General features: G+C 37.1%; 1 protein-coding gene and 1 non-coding gene across 2 annotated transcripts in view; both read left to right on the plus strand.

The window, feature by feature from the left end:
• The window catches only part of ELMOD1 (ELMO domain containing 1), a 65,624-nt gene that overhangs the window by 21,647 nt on the left and 25,881 nt on the right, over window positions 1–18,096 (plus strand). The window contains exons 2-6 of the mRNA XM_087433652.1: window positions 3,031–3,132; window positions 9,433–9,568; window positions 13,463–13,646; window positions 13,784–13,812; window positions 14,955–15,052. Coding sequence (XP_087289778.1) covers window positions 13,502–13,646; window positions 13,784–13,812; window positions 14,955–15,052 — 272 coding nt within the window. The 5' untranslated portion in view covers window positions 3,031–3,132; window positions 9,433–9,568; window positions 13,463–13,501. The remainder of the gene's footprint in view (window positions 1–3,030; window positions 3,133–9,432; window positions 9,569–13,462; window positions 13,647–13,783; window positions 13,813–14,954; window positions 15,053–18,096) is intronic.
• On the plus strand, window positions 14,155–14,222 carry LOC147916684 (small nucleolar RNA SNORD77). Its single transcript, XR_015552830.1, has one exon. It is a non-coding gene; the product is annotated as a small nucleolar RNA SNORD77 (small nucleolar RNA).

An 18,096-nucleotide genomic window follows, 5' to 3' on the forward strand; every position in this document is an offset into this window, starting at 1 on the left:
TAAAATCTTTCTAAAATGTATTCCATTCTTTATTACCCTAATAGTATGACAATTCTAATTTAATAATATTCTAATGACAAAGAACTATTGTTATAAGCAATAGGTGTTGTATATGCTACTTATTTGGTTATTCCTTCTGGGCTGTGGTTTTATTTACCATCTATATGCTGAGGAATCCTAAATCTTGGTCTCCAACCTGCATTGCTCTCCTCACCTTCAGATTCATGTAGATCCACACTACCACTTGACCCTGCAAATTCAAAATGCCCCAAACATCTCCAAATACACCCAGACACCCAAATCTGCGTCTCCAGAATGCTATATCTTAGTGAAAGATTCCACTATCTACCCAGTTGCCAGCCACAAACATGGGCATAATGTTTGACTCTCTTTTTCCTTCACTAATTTCCACTCAATTAACAAAAGTTCTATTGATTCTACCTTCTAAATATCTCTCAAATCCATCTACTTCTGTCTCTGTCCATTGCCTTATCCTGCCATTATTATCTTTGCCTGGATTATTGTAACAACCTTCTAAAGGTGTCCCTATCTATAATTTCACCGCAATCCAATTTATTTTCCATACTACAATCACATACATACAGAAATACTACAATACACAAGAGTATATTTTTAAAACTAGAAATTTGATCATGTCACATCTCAGTTTGAAAACTTTCAATGGTTCCTCATTTCTCATGGTCTAAGGTTGTCGTGTCTGTAATATTGCTGACAAAGCTTTGGATGATCTGACCTTTTCTTGCCTTTCCATGTCTTGCCATCCCTGCTTTAACCTGTCCCTCTCACTGAGCAACACACTAGGAAACTGAACATTTTCCCTTCTACACATTGTGTATTCTCTTGCTCTAGGACTTTGCATGTGCTATTTGGGGAACCCCTTGACCCCTACATCTAGGATAGGCATCTCTCATACTCACTGTCACAGCACCTATTTCCACTTGTAATACAGTAGTCCACTCCTTATTCTTGGTTTCAGTTACCTGCAGTCAACCATGGTCTGAAAATATGAAATAGAAAATTCCAGAAACAAACAATTCGTAAGTTTTAAATTGCATGCCTATTTGAGTAGCATGATGAAATCTTGCACAGTCCTGCCCGTCCTACCCAGGACACGAATCGTCCCTTTGTCCAGCATATCCATGCTCTATTTGCTACCCGCCCGTTAATCACTTAGTAGCCCTCTCAGTTATCAGATCAACTTTCCCAGGTATTGCAGTGGGATTTTACTTATTTTACTTAATAATGGCCCCAAAGTGCAAGAGTAGTGATCCTGGCAATTCGGATATGCCAAAGAGAAGCCATAAAGAGCTTCCTTTAAGATGAAAAGATGAAAGTTCTCGACTTAATAAGAAAAAAAATTGTAAGCTGAGGTTGCTAAAATCTACAGTAACTTTTTTTCCCCCCAAAGCCCCAGTAGCTAGTTGTATGTCATAGCTGCACATCCCTCCAGTTGCTGTATGTGGGACGCGGCCTCAGCATGGCCGGAGAAGCGGTGCGTCAGTGCGCGCCCGGGATCCGAACCCGGGCCGCCAGCAGCAGAGCGCGCACACCTAACCGCTAAGCCACGGGGACGGCCCTCTACAGTAACTTTTATTACAGTATATTGTTATAATAGTTCTATTTTATTGTTAGTTATTGTTGTTAATCTCTTACTGTGCCTAATTTACAAATTAAACTTTATCATAGGTATGTATGAGTAGGAAAAAATATAGTATATATAGGATTTGGTACAATCTGAGGTTTCAGGCGTCTGCTGGGGGTCTTGGAACGTATCCCCTGAGGATAAGGGGAGACTACTGTACGATGTTTAAGTACCTATTTGTTTCTCTGTATCATCTTCTCTCCTCTCTTCCCTCAAGGCTGTTGGGTCTGGAGGATGGAACTCATGCCCCTCTGTTCACCCTGTATCGCTAGTGCCTAACTCTGTCAGGAGCATAAGCACCAACATATTGTAATAATTTTTTAATTTTAGAATACTTTTAGATTTACAGAAAAGTTACAAAGATAGTACAGAGAGTTCCCTTATACAGTACCCAGTTTCCTTTATTGTTAACATCTTACCTTAATATGACACTTTTGTCCCAACTAATGGACCAATATTGATACCTAAACTAACTAAATATTGATACCTAAACCTTAACTAAAATCAATGCTTATTCACATTTCCTTAGTTTTTACCTAATGTCCTTTTTCTGTTCCAGGATCCCACCCAGGATACCAGATTACATTTAGTAGTCGTGTCTTCTTAGGCACCTCTTAGCTGTGACAGTTTCTCAGACTTTCTTTGTTTTTGATGATCTTGAGAATTTTCTCTAGTCTGTTTCTTCCCAACTCATTCCAACTTGCTGCTTTGTAAGCAGTTTCTGCTGTCTTCCTTGTCGAAAGGAAGACCAATAACCTGATGTTGTAGACTTTGTGAAAGCAAATTGTAAACTGAGAAGTGCTAGACAAATATAAAATCTTCCTGTTTAGTTCACAGTGCCAAAAAAAAAAAAAAACAAACAGGGCCAGGGGCATATCATTCATTTGTTTGGAGTACTTGGCTCTTAAACAGCTATTTTTTAGCTTAAAGACATACCAGTTGCTCCTAGTTATTTTTGTGTTGTATTTCTGGAAGGTTGAGGCTGCCACATTTAAAACCATCAGATATCTGGAAGTCAGCGTAGTTAATTTTATGGTTCTTCTTTTTTTTTTTTTTTTTTACAAATACTGTTCTTCTAGATATAGGAACAATACCCAAAATAGAGAAAAAGCTCACTATTAAAGAGCTCACTTGTGAAACTAATAATTCCTCCAGCAAGTGGCTTAAAATGAAAGACTAATTGTATAATTATAAAGTAAAAGGCTTTAGCTATAGTCTCCATCCATTGAATTGTGTTGCTATGTGGGCTGTTCGATTGATAATGTTCTGTGTATATAGCATGTTGTCTGCTTACAAGGTAAGCAGAAATTCTGGGTTTGGGATTTCCAGCCCCCTTAATAGTAAATATATCTCATTTCTTCCCACAGCTTATACTTACTTTGACAAAGGCAAATTTGGAAACAATTACTTGAGAACAGTTTGGATAACATCTGGGTAATCAAAACGGACACAATGAAGCACTTCCTGAGGTAAGTGTTTATGGTTCTCTGGATAAGCCCTCTAAAATGGAAAAAACTTCCTTGCCAATTAGGATAATATTTCTGTTCACCATTTGTGATTTTGTAACCAGGTCTTTTGGGATTGCGTAAAATAGCGCTGTGTTTTGGCTAAGAATAACTTGGTCATGAGATTCCTCTGCTAACTCCGTATGCCTATTGATGCTAAGAGAGAGCTCTTAGAAGTGGTAGATTACAAAACATTACAAGAGAGCGTGGGACGGGGGGTACTTTAGATGACCTTCACGCCATGTGTCTCTAAAGAATGGTGTGCTGCTGACCTAGATGTTGAGGTTTGAGGAATTAGTAGTCAAGGAATCAATATAATTTGTGTAAAATCCTTTTCCTGAGATAAGTAATTTTAAATATTCCTTAATTTAGACTTTGGTTGGCTGGCCAATCCACACAGGCATTTTAAAATGTTCTTTTTTGGTAAAAAATACATCTTCTAAGTCTTGCTTTTCCTGCCTCGGTGATGCCTCTGAAATCTGCATTAATTGTTGATTCCCTGAAGTTTGTACTGTATGGAGTACTGTATACGTTGGTGTGTTAGGGAGTGATCTTGCTTTGTTTCAAAAGTCATAGGCTGGACCTATAGTTATAATTATTTTCAAGAATGTTGACTGCCATTCACAATTCTATTAATGAAATTCTTTGAGAAATTTTACATCATATTAAAATACAACAAAATAAAGTTAGTCTGGTCCTGAAAGTTAGAAAATAAAACACACTTTCCAGAATATTGACTCTCTTTTCCTCAAGATGGTGGCCTACCTCTATTACACATTCTCGCCCCTTGCTCTGGCTGTTTTCTCTACGCAAATGATTAGTGGGCTTCTTTGAGGAAATAATTTAATTCTTTCAGTGGCTGCCTGAAGATTTTCTCTTCCCCACTGGTTTTGGTTGCATCATTGTTTCTGGAGCACCTACATCAGTTTGTATGGGATTCACTGTTTTGGTGCAGCTGCTCGATCTTAGAACTGTGAAAAGGTATCAGGAGGTCACTATTACACCGTTAACAGGCATTAGCATTTATTTTATTTATAGAATGCTCTTCAGTCTGTTTATCTCAGCTTGTGTAAAAGGGTAGTATTTGAAAAATCACTAGGACATTTGCCAGCAAAGTATTTGATCTGATACATTTTTTGGTTGCCATGGTAATTAACCCATCTGTTTACACATTCATGGAAAATTGGTATTTATGAATCCCTCCTGAATGTAAACGTGGTGTCTTAGCTGTAGAATCATGTGAACAGAACGCTTTAGTGTTAGATGAAGCTTAGAAGTCAGGAGCTCCCTTTGTAAAAGGGGAGATGTCTGTGATGACATTTGTGCCAACCCTTGTACTACTGGATTTCTTCTTCACTGTCTTATTTGTTTTAGAAAAACTTGAGCAGCCTCAAAACCAGCCATTTTAGGAGAAATAGTAGCATTTGTTTCTGTTTTTTGCTAAGAATAGGTGCAACACTGTGTTTAGTAGAGATTATAATATTTTAAAATTAATTTGTACTTGATTATTTAAAACAGGGAAAATCTACCACTGTAATTTCACACAGACTAGCTCCAAGGATAATGGAACTTACATACCCCTATCAGTTATGTGTTCTGATGCAAATTTTTCTCTTTTAACTTGGCACATATATTTCATAAATATTACTTGACATTGATTATGTATGTGAAACTGAAGCTAGATAATAGACTACACATTAAGAAAGAAACTTGAGGATTTTCATTGAACATTGATTCTGAAATAATAAAAGGAAACTTGATATTGCCTCTCCTTAGTTGATTATTGCTTTTGGCTTTGTTTTTTGGTTTTGGTTTTTAATGCTTTTTGTTGTTATAATGTGTGCGTATTCATTAAATGTTTATGGAATTTGGAAGGATAAGAGGGCAAGGAGTAATAATCCTGCATTACAAGCTCTGTCAGGTAAGTTAGACTGCCATTTATTCCCTGTAATCCATCCCCATAGATGTTGGACAGTTTTGGCAATCTTTTTATTTGAACCCAAGAGAAGGTTATGTAAACATAGCCTGAATAAATCAAGTGTTAATTCCTAAGCTCAGCAAATATATTATGCAGAATAAGGGGTTGACTTTCACTGAGATGAATTCAGCATTATTTAAAAGCCCACAGAGTGATTAATTTGTTAATTTCTGAGTTGCTCTAGAATGAAATGCTCCATGTACAGCCCTAGAAAAAATGAAGTTAACTTAAAGAAACCAAGTAGTGGGAAAGAAAGGATTTTAATCCACACTTAAGATACATGGTACCCACACTCTGCTCTCTCCAGCTCACTGCTACCATCAGATATATTAATGGTGTAACTACTTAGAGCATAAAGGAGTGGAGAAAATATTTGATGCTTGTTAAAAAAAATTGTATGAAATATCAGAAATAAATGCTGCAGGATTAGTACACCTGGCTGAAGGGTACGTTTTAAAACGAGAGTAGATATGGGATATTGGATAAGTACCCCATTGTTACCCAATATGAGTTGAGCCAAGGTCTGCATTAAAAGAAAACGACAATTTAAATGAAGAAGAAAGTGTGTCTATGTGTGATCAGAAAAAGAAAGGGCACTTTTTATGCCCCAAATAGAACTGAAGCTTAGGATTTAGTTTGCATAATATATTTTATTAATTTTAATTCAATTGATGTATATAATAGAGAGGGCCTAAGACTTGTACTGAAGATATTTTCCCTTGCTAGGATTTAGTTATTGAGATTTTTTAAAGTCATCAGAACATTATTAATTCTGAGAATTTCTAATACAGAGAACCTTTTAAGTTACTCCATATAAATAATTGCTTCCAGTTATTCCAGCCTCCGAATCTCCGTTTCTTGACCATGGACTTCACTGCATATTTCCCTTTCTTGGGCGGAAGAAAGGAAAGGAGAGCACGTGCCAAACTCAGACCTCCATGGGAGGAACTTTGAGCAATACAGCAGACTTGTACCCAAGTCCTGGCTGTGAAGAGTTGAGGAAAAAAAGTATTTTACTACTGTAATTAGGTAAATAAAGGCTTCCAATTAGCAAAAATATCTCTAAATTGGGTTTTGTAAGTCAATCACACTTGATTAGTCTCTTGGCTCACTGATTCGTTTAGTAAGCATTTACTGCTCACAATTCTAGTACTATCCCACATTTTTAATTATTATTTTCTATTAATGACAATTGTAATAAAGTAGGAATTCATATCCCATTTTATAGCGCAGGGCAAGAAGGCTTAGCAAAGTGAAATAACTCACCCAAGCGCACACAGATATTTGAATGCAGGCCTGTCTGACTTCGAAGCTGTTTCTCATCATTTCTGCATCGCATATCCCCCTCACTGTGTCCCTACTGTGAGGTGTTGTGGGTGATACCAAAGTGAATAGGAGGTGGTAACATACCACCTGGTAAGATGAGGCACACACATACAAAACTAAGATATAGGAGGGAATGTGATCAATGACATGCTACAGGCATTTTGTGGTATCCAGGGAAGGCTTCACTGAGATGATGTTGAGAGAAAGGGAGGACTAGGATGTTAATATTTTTAAGTAAGGATAGAGGGTGTGGGAGGTGGCAAAGATGCTGTGAACAAAGCCTAAGAAACTATGACCAGCTGCCACAAGCAGCAGGAGGTCCAGGTTTGTTGGCTGTAGACCCTGTTTGGGGTGAGTAGAAGATAAGTTACAAAGATAAAGTGGGGGGCAGTGCTTGGACACCTTTGCAAGCAAGCATGGCATAAAACAGCCCAGAAGCTTGGTAATTTTCACCCAGACCTAAAGTGGACTTTAAAGAGAAGGGAGAGCCAGATGAAAAATCTTTTCCCCTTGCAACACATGTCTAGCCTTCCCTGAGAGCCAGAAATCTAGTCTATTCCCTTCACTTTAGAAATGAGAAGGCAGAGAGTCAGAGAAGCAAAGTACCTTGTCCAAAGTCATACAGTTCATAGTGGCAAAATGGGACTAGACTTGAAGTCAGACTTCCAGATACTGCCCTTTTTAGTCAGGCAGTATTTCCATTCAGCACCAACGAATAATTTCCACTGCTTTTGAAGGGCAGAAGGTACAGGGTCATGTAGTTGTTCCAGAATTTGATTAGCATTGCTTGAGACATTGACTGAGCTTATGAGATGTAGTAGCTAAGTCCTGAAAAGGGGAAGGTTCATGGCCTGCATGTCCAAATACCTCTCCCACTGTAGAATGGGACTTTTAGCCGTAGTTTTCTCTTTTATGAGACACACACACGTACATATATCATGTATGTATATATATACGTAAATATACATATATACACAATACATATGTATGTGTGTATATATAAACACACTATGTATACAACACGCACGCACACATACACATATATTTACATATACATGTATTTTAAATTAGCTTGTTCCCTACATTAAAACAAACAAACACTGTTTCCACACCCTTGTTGAAATATGTTAACCTGAATAGTTTTCTAGGCGATTTCCTGTCAGTGACCTCACCACAGCCTGCCTGTCGCCATTAAGCTGCCATCAGAGATTCTTTTAGGCTCCATCATCAGCATCCCAGCTCTCCTGCCACTTTAATTCCCTCAGCTTTCCAGCGCCAACTCTTCGGCTACTTCACTGTTCATGCAGCCCCTCCTACAGAGCGTGAGCAAGACAAACGCAAGCCATGGACACTCAATAAATGTTGATTTGAATTTCATTCATCTGACTATTGTTTTTTTCACTTTTGTTCTGAAGTGAGTGAGGCATGCTGATTTTACACATTGTTCTGGCCCTCTTTGTTAGGATAATCAAGAGTTGGCTTTACTGTCCAATCTCAGTGGGAGGAACTTTCTGTCCTCTGCCTCTCTAACAGTCTGGGCAGTATTTTTGTATAGAATTAGCTCACTGTTTTTCTGCTTTTTGTTTTTGTTGTCATTTTCCTTACTAGAGTATAAGTTCCTTGTGGACACGGATGGCAGGTGGTTTGCAGTGAAATTAAGTTCTTGACTCATAGTCACATTTTCCCTCTGCCCTAATCCACACTCTTTTTCCTTCTGTACTATGTGGCCAGTCTTCTCATTTTGTATTAGTTCAGTTCATTGAAAGAATGACTAAACTACCTTTCAATGATCATTTTTAATTTTTTCCTCAATTCATTTCAAATCTCTTTCCTTCAACTACTCCAGGTCTTTAACTCAACAGAAATTAATTTATTCATAATACTGAGAATATCCTCGAACCTACTCCTAGTGGTTTTTATACATTTAAAAAAAATTATGGTATGTAGTAAATCTATAATAGTAACAGGCCCACTCTTTATCCCCTATAGAAGATTTTGAGGCCTGTTATGAATGATGACTTTCTTTTATTTATAGATTTATTTAATTTTGGTTCTTTTAAAAATATTTTTATTTACAATAAAAGTTTATATTTGAGATTACATTTAAGTACTTTTTAAATGTCAAAGTATAATGTGTTTGCCGTTTCCCTTATAAGTCAATAAAATTATTATCCAAATAGCAAAAAAGATCTTTAAAAATAAACCTTGTAAAATGTATGTATTTAAGCATAAAATTTTGAACTGAATAGTGATGTTATTAATAAATTAAGATAAACCTGTGCCTCCTTTTCTTAGAAAGGAAAAGGATAAACCATTAATTTATTTATTATTTTAGTTATCCCACAGTCAACTATTGCTGTCTAAGCCCTCAGATGAAATTTCCCTGGAATGTAAAAACAGTGACCTTTGCTATAGCGATAGAATTTGGAATAATATCAATCTATGCTAGATTTATACCCACCACTTTTCAAAAAAAGTGTGATTTCTTCAGATAAAGAATGATGGAAAAGACCATGGGGCCCCACATTGCCTGGGCACTGAACACTGCCTCACCGCTGCTCAAAGGAGGGAAAATACTCTTGTTTTTCTATAGGCCCACAAATGGTTTCTTTGTATGATTTCACATTTCCAGTTCATATATCAAGTCCTTTGCAGTCTCTCTTCCTAGTAGGAACCTCGTTATAGAAGGGTCTCATTTACTAGACCGGATACCTGTTGACAAGTTAATTTCCAATTGATGGCCAGTGCCCTTAATTAGGAACTTCAATAGAGCAAATAAAATTTTTTAAAATGTCATTTTAGAAAGTGCATGAAAGACTGGAAATATTGAGCAGTTTGCTGTTCTGTATGGCCATTTAGATGAAAAGTGTTTCGTTTAGCAAACTGTGGTTTGAACCAAGAACTGTGATTATTTTGTATGTATCTTTCCTCACCAATAGTGTACTTCTTATTTATTACAGGATTTCTTCAAGCAAGAAGTAACTTTCATTAGCAAATTCATTGAGACTGTTCAAAATAAGCCACTTTTCTCTTATTATTCCAAAAGAAGACGTCAGAGTCACAAATTTAAGATGATGGAGTAGTGTGGCACCACAGGTACCCACACCCCCTCACCCCACAGGCAAGAGGCTACCTGGTTCTAGGTGCATCTCCTGTTTCAGAGGCTCCATCCATGCTGAATAGATTCCTCTAACACAGCACCATAAGACAGGAGCTCGCTTTTATTTGGTAGCAGAGATATGATCCATTTTGAATAATTTACATTGAGTGGCTATTCTGATTCAAGCTAGAGAATGAATGTTAAATAATGAAAGTGATCATAATTGCCTTATGGAAGAACACTGCTGTGAACTCAGCCATAAACTTCACTGTGCAGCATGTTAATAAATGGCAGTAACACGAAGTATTGGCTATAGAACATGTGTAAGTAGCTCTCATTATTGAATCAGATTCTCCCAGTGCTTCAGCAAGGCATTCATCCTAGGAAGCTACAGTAACTCCTTTTGGAACACTATCAAAAAGCTGTGATTAAAAAACCAGAAACAAACACAAAAACTGCTGTCTATGCATGTAGTTATTAAAAATAGGAGATGGTGATCAGTATTTTCTCCTTGTAGTCTTGAGAATTTGATTGTTGTTCCTACAAAATGTAGCAGATCTTTTCAGTAGTGAGTTGAGAATCTTCCATCAGAACTAAGAAAACTGTCTAGTGTTCTGAAGAAAAAAAAGCAAAATATTCCCTGCATTAAAACTAAGCTTATTGGTTTGATGATTCAGGCCAGGAGAAAAAAACAAGCAGAGCTATAAACCCCGTGAACATAGGGTTCAGATGGTGGAGAGGGTGTGGCTATAATTCTTATTCTAAGAGTAGGAACAGAAGGATGGGATTAAAGTAAAGCAAATGGGATCTGCCTCACGGGTACATTTGAGATGCCTCCACTCAAGGCATGCCATCAGAAACATAAGGAGATAAAGGAAATTAAAAGGAGGAAAGGTATATGATCCAAAAGTCCTTAAACTCAGGTAAGAAACAGGCAGAACTTTCCTTCCTCCCTCCCTTCCTCCCGCTCGCCCTCCCACCCTTTCTTCCTTCCTTCCTTCCTTCCTCCCTCCCTCCCTCCCTCCCTCCCTCCCTTCCTTCCTTCCTTCCTTCCTGTCTTTCTTTTTTCCTAAACCAACCACTGATTAGCTTAAGAGCTTCTAAAGATCCATTCCTTAATTTCTTCCTTTTCAGGGTAAACATGCCAAACCAATTTAACATTCTCCCAAAATATTTAGTCATGTTTATTGTTCTCCTCTGGACCTTCAGCAGTTTTTCCATAACCTTTACAATTTGGAGACCTAAAAGGGTCCAAAAATTTAAGAAGTGAGCTTCTGGCAGCACTTGATGGTGAAGAACAGCCATCCTGAGATGCTCAAATGGAGGTTTTGCTGATCTGGTCCTTTCATGAGGAAGCAAGTTGGGTATTATTTCTGTCATCAGAATAAGGCTTCCAAAGTAAGAGGTAGCACTGGTGTTTCCATATCTGACCATGCCTTAGGTTTATGATCTAAACACAAAATAAATTGTCTGTCAGAACATTGTTTGATCTGATGATCTGGCTTAAAAAAATATAGTACCTAGCCACATCTTTGTATAGATCTGCTGGAGAAGTTGCATGGGGAAAATTTCTGTGGTTTGATTTCAGCTATAATATGTTTTGGTGGCTTGTACCCTAAGTAAGGTGAATACAAAGATACTCTTTAAACAATAATGGGAACCCTTTTCTCTAGGAAGATTTAGTACCACAAGAACCTGATTATCATGGAGTCCTGAGGCACAGACTTAAAAGAGGCTTCATTTGAGGAGCTGGCCCACATGCTAGGCAAACTTTACTGGAAATTGCACATGGGCACCATAAGGACACATATCATGGAAAGCCTTTATCCTTGACTTAGTAATAGGAACAATGCCAACCAGTAATTAATATCATTACGATTTGGGCAGTCAACAAAGATATTGCTCAATCTTTTTGGGGGCATAGCTATCCAATAATTGGAAAAATGGAAACCATTTTCCAAGAGAGCAAGTTGAGGTTTTATAAAATTTCTCTCTCAAGTAATTAAAATATTCCACTAATTTTATTTTTAGGGTCACGTTTTTTTTTTGAAAACTGGTAACCTAACTCCTAATAGATCTTAGAACATATTTGACTAAAACAGTTGAATTTCAGACTTTACAACATAGTAAATCCATTTTTTGTCTTTCAGCAGAATCTGACTTCACATAGAAATTTTGTATGCGCTTTTGTAATGGCTTTTGGTGATCATTTTATGCATTTTAATTGTTAAAACTTTTCTTTAATAAAGTAATATATACTTATTATAGAAAAAAATGAAAATATACTCAACCAAAAAAGAAAATAAAAATTACTCATAATTCCATTACCCAAAAATACCACTGTTAACATTTTTGTGATGTATCCTGCCAGTATTTTTCTCCTTGTTCATATATCACCATTACATTTTTTCATTTTATTTTTTAAAGAAAATGTTGATCATTCCATACCCATTTCCTTCTAACTTTTTTCTATTTGATAAGAATATTTTGGACATTTTCTCATGTTATTAGATATTCTAGAACATAATTTTACTGCCTACAAAGGATTCCATTGTGTTATCTTAGCATAGCAGTTTGGTTGCTCATACTGTTTCCTCCACTCCCTTTGCATTTATATGATATAGACCCCATGCCATTGTGCAAGTTAGCTTGTTGGAATTTTTATTTTTAACACAAGCTGTTCAGGATATTGGAGCCAGAGCAATTTGAGCAAAGGAACACAATTGAGGTGTTGGTTCATATTCAGGGATGGATCGCGTCACTGAGGCTATTAGATGACTACTCTCATTCATCTGAATGGCCCTGGATCACCTTATGTTGGCACTGGAGGGAACTAGTGGACAATGGAGAAAAAGAAACATCTTTTAGAAATGACATTAATAGGAAGTAATATAAATAATTCTGCCTCCTTGGAATGCAGAGTATCAAGAGAAGATGGGTTGAATATAAGTTCCTGGATGATAAGTCCTCTTTACCTTTATAGCTCGAGTCATTTTGAGACTCTGAACAGTACCGTGAAGTGGTAGACACTCACATATTAAAAATTAAAAGTTAGCATAAAACACAAATTCTCATGTGCCAGAGACGTGAATAAGTGCATGATTGATGACAATATACTTCATAGCTTGTTGAGGTATTATTGGAGCGAGATAGGGTGTGCAATAAAGAAAACTTTATTTCCAAGAGCCAAGAACAAACTTGTCAAGAGGTAGAGTTTGGGGAAGGTTTAAATCAGAGAATGTTGGAGAACCAAAGGTCAGCATGCTTGTTCAGTGAACTGAGGAGGAGGCCTCTAGCAAATCCAAGAAGTGTTGAAATTGGTCAGCAGAGAAGACAGGTGGCCACACAACCAAGTCCTCCAGGAGGATAACAGTGCCTAAAAGAAAGCAGAGGGAAGGAGGAAAGAATGGGAGCAAGGGAAGAAATAAACTAGTGGCCCAAGGAAAGGTGCTAAGGAGGGGCTGGAAATGAACCAGGGTGAGCTGAGAGGCTGTCCACAGAGGCAGAAGACAAGAGTTGCCATAGCACGTTCTTTCCCCATGTCTAAGGGAGAGACAACTTCTAAAATACAAGGATTCTCTTTTCAAGATGCTGATTTATTTTCAAAATGTTTTTAGGTGAAGGTAGGAAAACAAAGGATTCCCATGCTTTACCCTCAGTTTGTTGGAATATCAAATTTACTAGGGTATTCTGGAGTTGCTTGCAGTCATAGTAACTGTGTCCTCACAGACCTTGGGCTTCCCTCTCAATGATGGGTTTTGCAGCTACCTCAAATAAAGTAACATGGGATTAGAAAAATGAAATATGCTTGTAAACCCAGGAGTCTAATGGTCGCTTTTCTTGTGGGCTTCTTTTCTTGCTGGTGGTGGCTGCTTTCTATTCCCTTCCAGAGTTCTATTGGGAGGGTGCTGTCTTTTGTTTTTGACAGAATGTTGATCCAAGTGTGCCTGTATTTTTACTGCAAATTTTTGTGGCGCTGCCTGAAATTTGTAATGAGGAAGCTGACTGGAAGATGTGAACTGCAACGGATCTGTTACAGTACCAAGCCTGGAGCTTCTAGAACCATGAAAATTGGTAAGCACGAAACAAAGAAGTCAGCAAAATGTAGGCTTGCTGGGATTAAGGATACAGTGTTATATTTCACTACAGTAATTTTAAACCACTCGTAAAGGATAATTTTTGAATGACTTTTTTAATTATCTCTTTTACAGAAACATCACTGAGGGATTCAAAAAGTAAGGTAAGTAAAGTCATTTCTATATTTTTCAGCAACTTTTCACTTGGAGGCTTGCCCCCATCATCAAAAGTAAAAATTTTAAGAAATATACCACTGGCTGTGCAAACTGAGAAGAAAGAAGTGTTTGCCCATCACAAACCACTATACTTTTGACATGACAGCAGCCACTGTACATGAATTTCTAGGCAGATTTATGAACCACTTATTACTTCGTTGTTGAATTAATGTTTTTTTATACCTCTTCCCAAATCATAAAATAAATATTCCTTGAAAATAAGAACATTGTTAACTCTCTGGTTCTTCCTTCAATATCCAAATCATTTAACTTTATATTCAAGATTTTCCATACTATGATGGTTGCTTAGTTCAGCAGATTGAATCATGAAGAGAGATACCGTTTGTCTAATGTATCTGGAAAAAAAAGAAAAGAAAAAAAAAGATTTTCCAAGAAAACTAAAGAAGCCACAATGCTAGCTTTTATAGCACATAGTTAAGCATCCACATAAGAAAGAAAACCTGGGGGCCGGCCCGGTGGCACAGCCATTAAGTGCGCCTGCTCCGCTTCTGAGGCCCCAGGTTCCCCGGTTCAGATCCCAGGCACGAAGATGGGCATGGATGTTTGCGCAGGGCCAATCTTCCTCAGCAAAAAAGAGGAGGATTGGCATCAGATGTTAGCTCAGGGCTGATCTTCCTCATAAAAAAAAAAAAAGAAACAAAATCTGTTTTCTTTTTCAAGAGTCTTCATAATTCTATATTATTATTTTATTTTAGCATCCTTAAGACTATATCCCCTAAGTACTTCACTCTTCAGTCATAAACGTGTTGCCCATTAACAATGGAAACCATATTGGGTGCAAAAAGGAAAATATTTCAATATAAGTAGCTTGAAACAGATGGAAGTGGTTAAAAACATCATATGGATTTCTGTTTTATGTTAATTACCTTAATCAGGAAAATTGCACTAACCCCGTTGTAAAAATGTCAAATTTACTAGAATTCAAAAACTAAATCAATTTTTGCTTTTACTTTAGTTTAGTAGCTTCATATAGAAGCTTTAACCAAATACTTGAAGCCCCAGTCTAAATAGACCCTGCTTAAGCCACTGGTGTTCATGACAAAGGAACTGACTGAAAAATGTTTTCCAGCTGTTGCAGACTTCAGTGAGCGTTCACCCTGATGCTATTGAAAAAACTATAGACGACATCATGGAACTGAAAAAAATTAACCCCGACGTAAATCCACAGTAAGAATTTGTTTATTTTGTTGAAAATATAGAACACAAGTCACATGGCCACATATTTAAGTGGTTCTGTAGCACTCATTTGAGTGTGCTCTCGATCGATCTCTCTTTCATTCTCTTTCCCTCTCTCCATCTCCCCCCCTCCCCCTAAAACAATCATCTGCCTTATTTTGATTTTCAGTTGAAGAATAAAGAGAAAAGATGCCTTTTTCATGTTTGTAAAGGGCAGCAACTTTGTACTTCTGCTGTGATTTATGCATATGCTTCTGAGATGCAATGAATGTGAGACATTTGATGGATGCCCCTGATATCAGAAGATGAAATAAAGGGAACCCATTCATCAACAATCGCTCTATGTGATGCCTATGTTTTACATTAACAGTAAATGTTCAAATTGTAAATGTGCTTGAGCTGATTCTGCTCCATCAAGAATATTCCTTCAGTTCATGACAGGCTGATAATCTTGGAGACAGTTCCTACCTGCTTGTCAAGAAGACAGGCATGTGTGGGAGGGAGAGATGGTTTTTATATGAAGACTTTAGAACTTTGTAATTTAGTTATCTCATCTTGGAAGTATTAAAATGCATTTGGCAACGTGCCTGTCATTTAAAATTAGCTTTATATTTTCCATTGAGTACAGGAATTTTTCAGTAAAATTTTGGGCTAAGGATGTTGGATAGAATAAATTCTGCATGTGGATATATTTAGAGACGGTTTAGGTAGGTAGCAATCAAACTGTCTTTTGGATGTGCATACTCGAGAACTTCAAATGTTATCGCTGAGAAAGGCTTTTAATTGCCAAAGACTAGGAGCCATAGGTGAAGGGAATTTCAGAGTGCACTTTGTATAGGTCTGTCTCTTGGAGGGATTCTAGGGACTAACTAATTGGGGCTTATCACAAAACTCCATTTCCACGTGGTTGCCATGGCATTCTTTTGCAGCCACTTCAGCTAATTAGCTGCCTCTTTCTTATTCAGCCCTTAAAGGTTGATTTAATTATGCAGTAAATGTCTTTTTGAAACCTTCTGACGTATATTTTACTCCTCTGGGAAGGTGATAAGAAGACAATACATTTTAAATTATGTCGAACCAAAAATTTAAGATTATAATTGGGCATGAGAAATATATTAGGCCTGTAATCATATTTAGAGATTATATTAGATTTAATAGCAAATCCTTTCTGTGTCTCTTCTATGAAAGTTATATGTCTCATCCAAAAGCATTTCCTTTCCATCTATTTTTTGATTTCCTTTAGGGGAAAAAAATCCTTATAGGTAGTAGATTGTGTTTTTACATCTCAATATGGATTATAGTGCTTTTTTCCAGATTAATATTGACAGAATGTGATTTTTAAAAGTTAAATAATTTTCTGAAAAAATAAAGAAATAGCAGGGCAGGCTGGGGCAAATATTTTACAATTTATCAATTATTTTTAAAATAAACCTCACTTTATTTTAATTACATTTTTTTCAAGTGCTGCTTAGGATGGTGGTATGAATTACTACGATAAAATTGAACTGGCTTCCCTTGTTCACTTCTATTTCACCCATTCTCTTCTTTTCCTCAAAATTAACTCTTTTCTCAGTGCTGCGTTGATTTTCTCAGTGACCAGTACCACTGTGCCCTTTTCCTAAATGTAAATATCCGCTTTAGTTTTTTGATGCTATAGTAACAAGTAATTATAAGGGCCATTTATTGAAGTTTTATTAAGTTTAGTATTCTGGGTTATCTGACACTGCCCTCTACGTTTGGAGTAAGTATACAATCCTAAGACTTGTAATTCTCTATTGCCCCTAACTTTAGATTTCACCTCCATACTGCTCATTCACCCCCAAAAAAGAAGATGATGATGACATCATTGTGATTATAGTGACCACCACCACAACAAAAATGGTCAAATTTAGTGAGTGAATTAGGAGTAGGAGTATGTTGGACAGTAACTCTTGGGTTGAATCATGTGAAATTGCCAATGTGCAACCATTCTTGAACCACCAGAGTGAATGACTGTAAAGAACTTAGCAGGAATAAATAAACATGAAATACTGCCTTTAGATTTCAAATGCCATCACACAAGTAGAGGAGAATAATTTACATGACAGTAGTTTATATGAAAAAGGATTTTGGTGATTATTTAGCCATCTTTTTAATAAAGCTGTAATGACTGCTTAAAGAGAACCTATTTTACCTTCTACATTGCAGGAGAGAAAAACAGCATTCAGATCACAGGAAGTAATGATCCTCTGTGTGTCATGCTTGCCAGATTGTTCTCTGTTCTGGTGATAGATTTTAAGGGGGCTGTTAATCAAACAGTGTACATTCAGAGAAGACTAAGCAAGATAGTAAAACATCTGAAAACCATGTCCCATGAGAGGGAATTGAAGGAATAGGAGATTTTTTTTTTTTTTTTTTTTAACCCTGGAGATGAGACTAGAAGAAAGAATTGCTATCTTAAAACAAATAGGCATGTTAGGGGAGAGGTGGAAATAAATTTGCTCAGAGAACAGAATTTGAACCACTTGATCATAAGGAAAGCAGATTTTGTTTCAACCTAAGGAAAAGTGTTCAGACAACTAGAGCAATTGGAATGAAACGGGAAATTTTGTAAGGTAGTGAGTTCTTTCTCCTGGCGTTGCCTCATCTGTCAGGGATGCTCCCAAGCAGAGATGTTTTTGTTGTTGTTATTGTTTTGTTTTGAAATTTTTTCATACGCCTAAGCCCCTGAGGGCTATTTCTCTCTCTCTCCCTCTCTTTCTTTCTCCCTCTCTCACAGCCCCCGCCCCCACCACACTCCTCTGTTTCTAATATACCCACCTAGGGGGACTAAATGATCCCTAAGAACCCATTATCACCTATATCTTCTACATCTTTCTTTCAAGTCACCTGCATAAAGAGCTCCCTTGTTTTTTAAGCCATACTGTTGCAACTTGACTTAAGAGAAGGCCAGACTGAGAGGTAAACTTTAACCAAGTTCCGCAACTGTCCATGTGGCACGTCAGTGAGAAATTGTGCTTCTATTAGATAGATTCAATTTGAGCAGTTTCCTAAAT

This window comes from Ceratotherium simum, chromosome 7, assembly GCF_057802395.1.
Source record: "Ceratotherium simum simum isolate JZ-2026a chromosome 7, ASM5780239v1, whole genome shotgun sequence".
Lineage (NCBI taxonomy): Eukaryota > Metazoa > Chordata > Mammalia > Perissodactyla > Rhinocerotidae > Ceratotherium > Ceratotherium simum.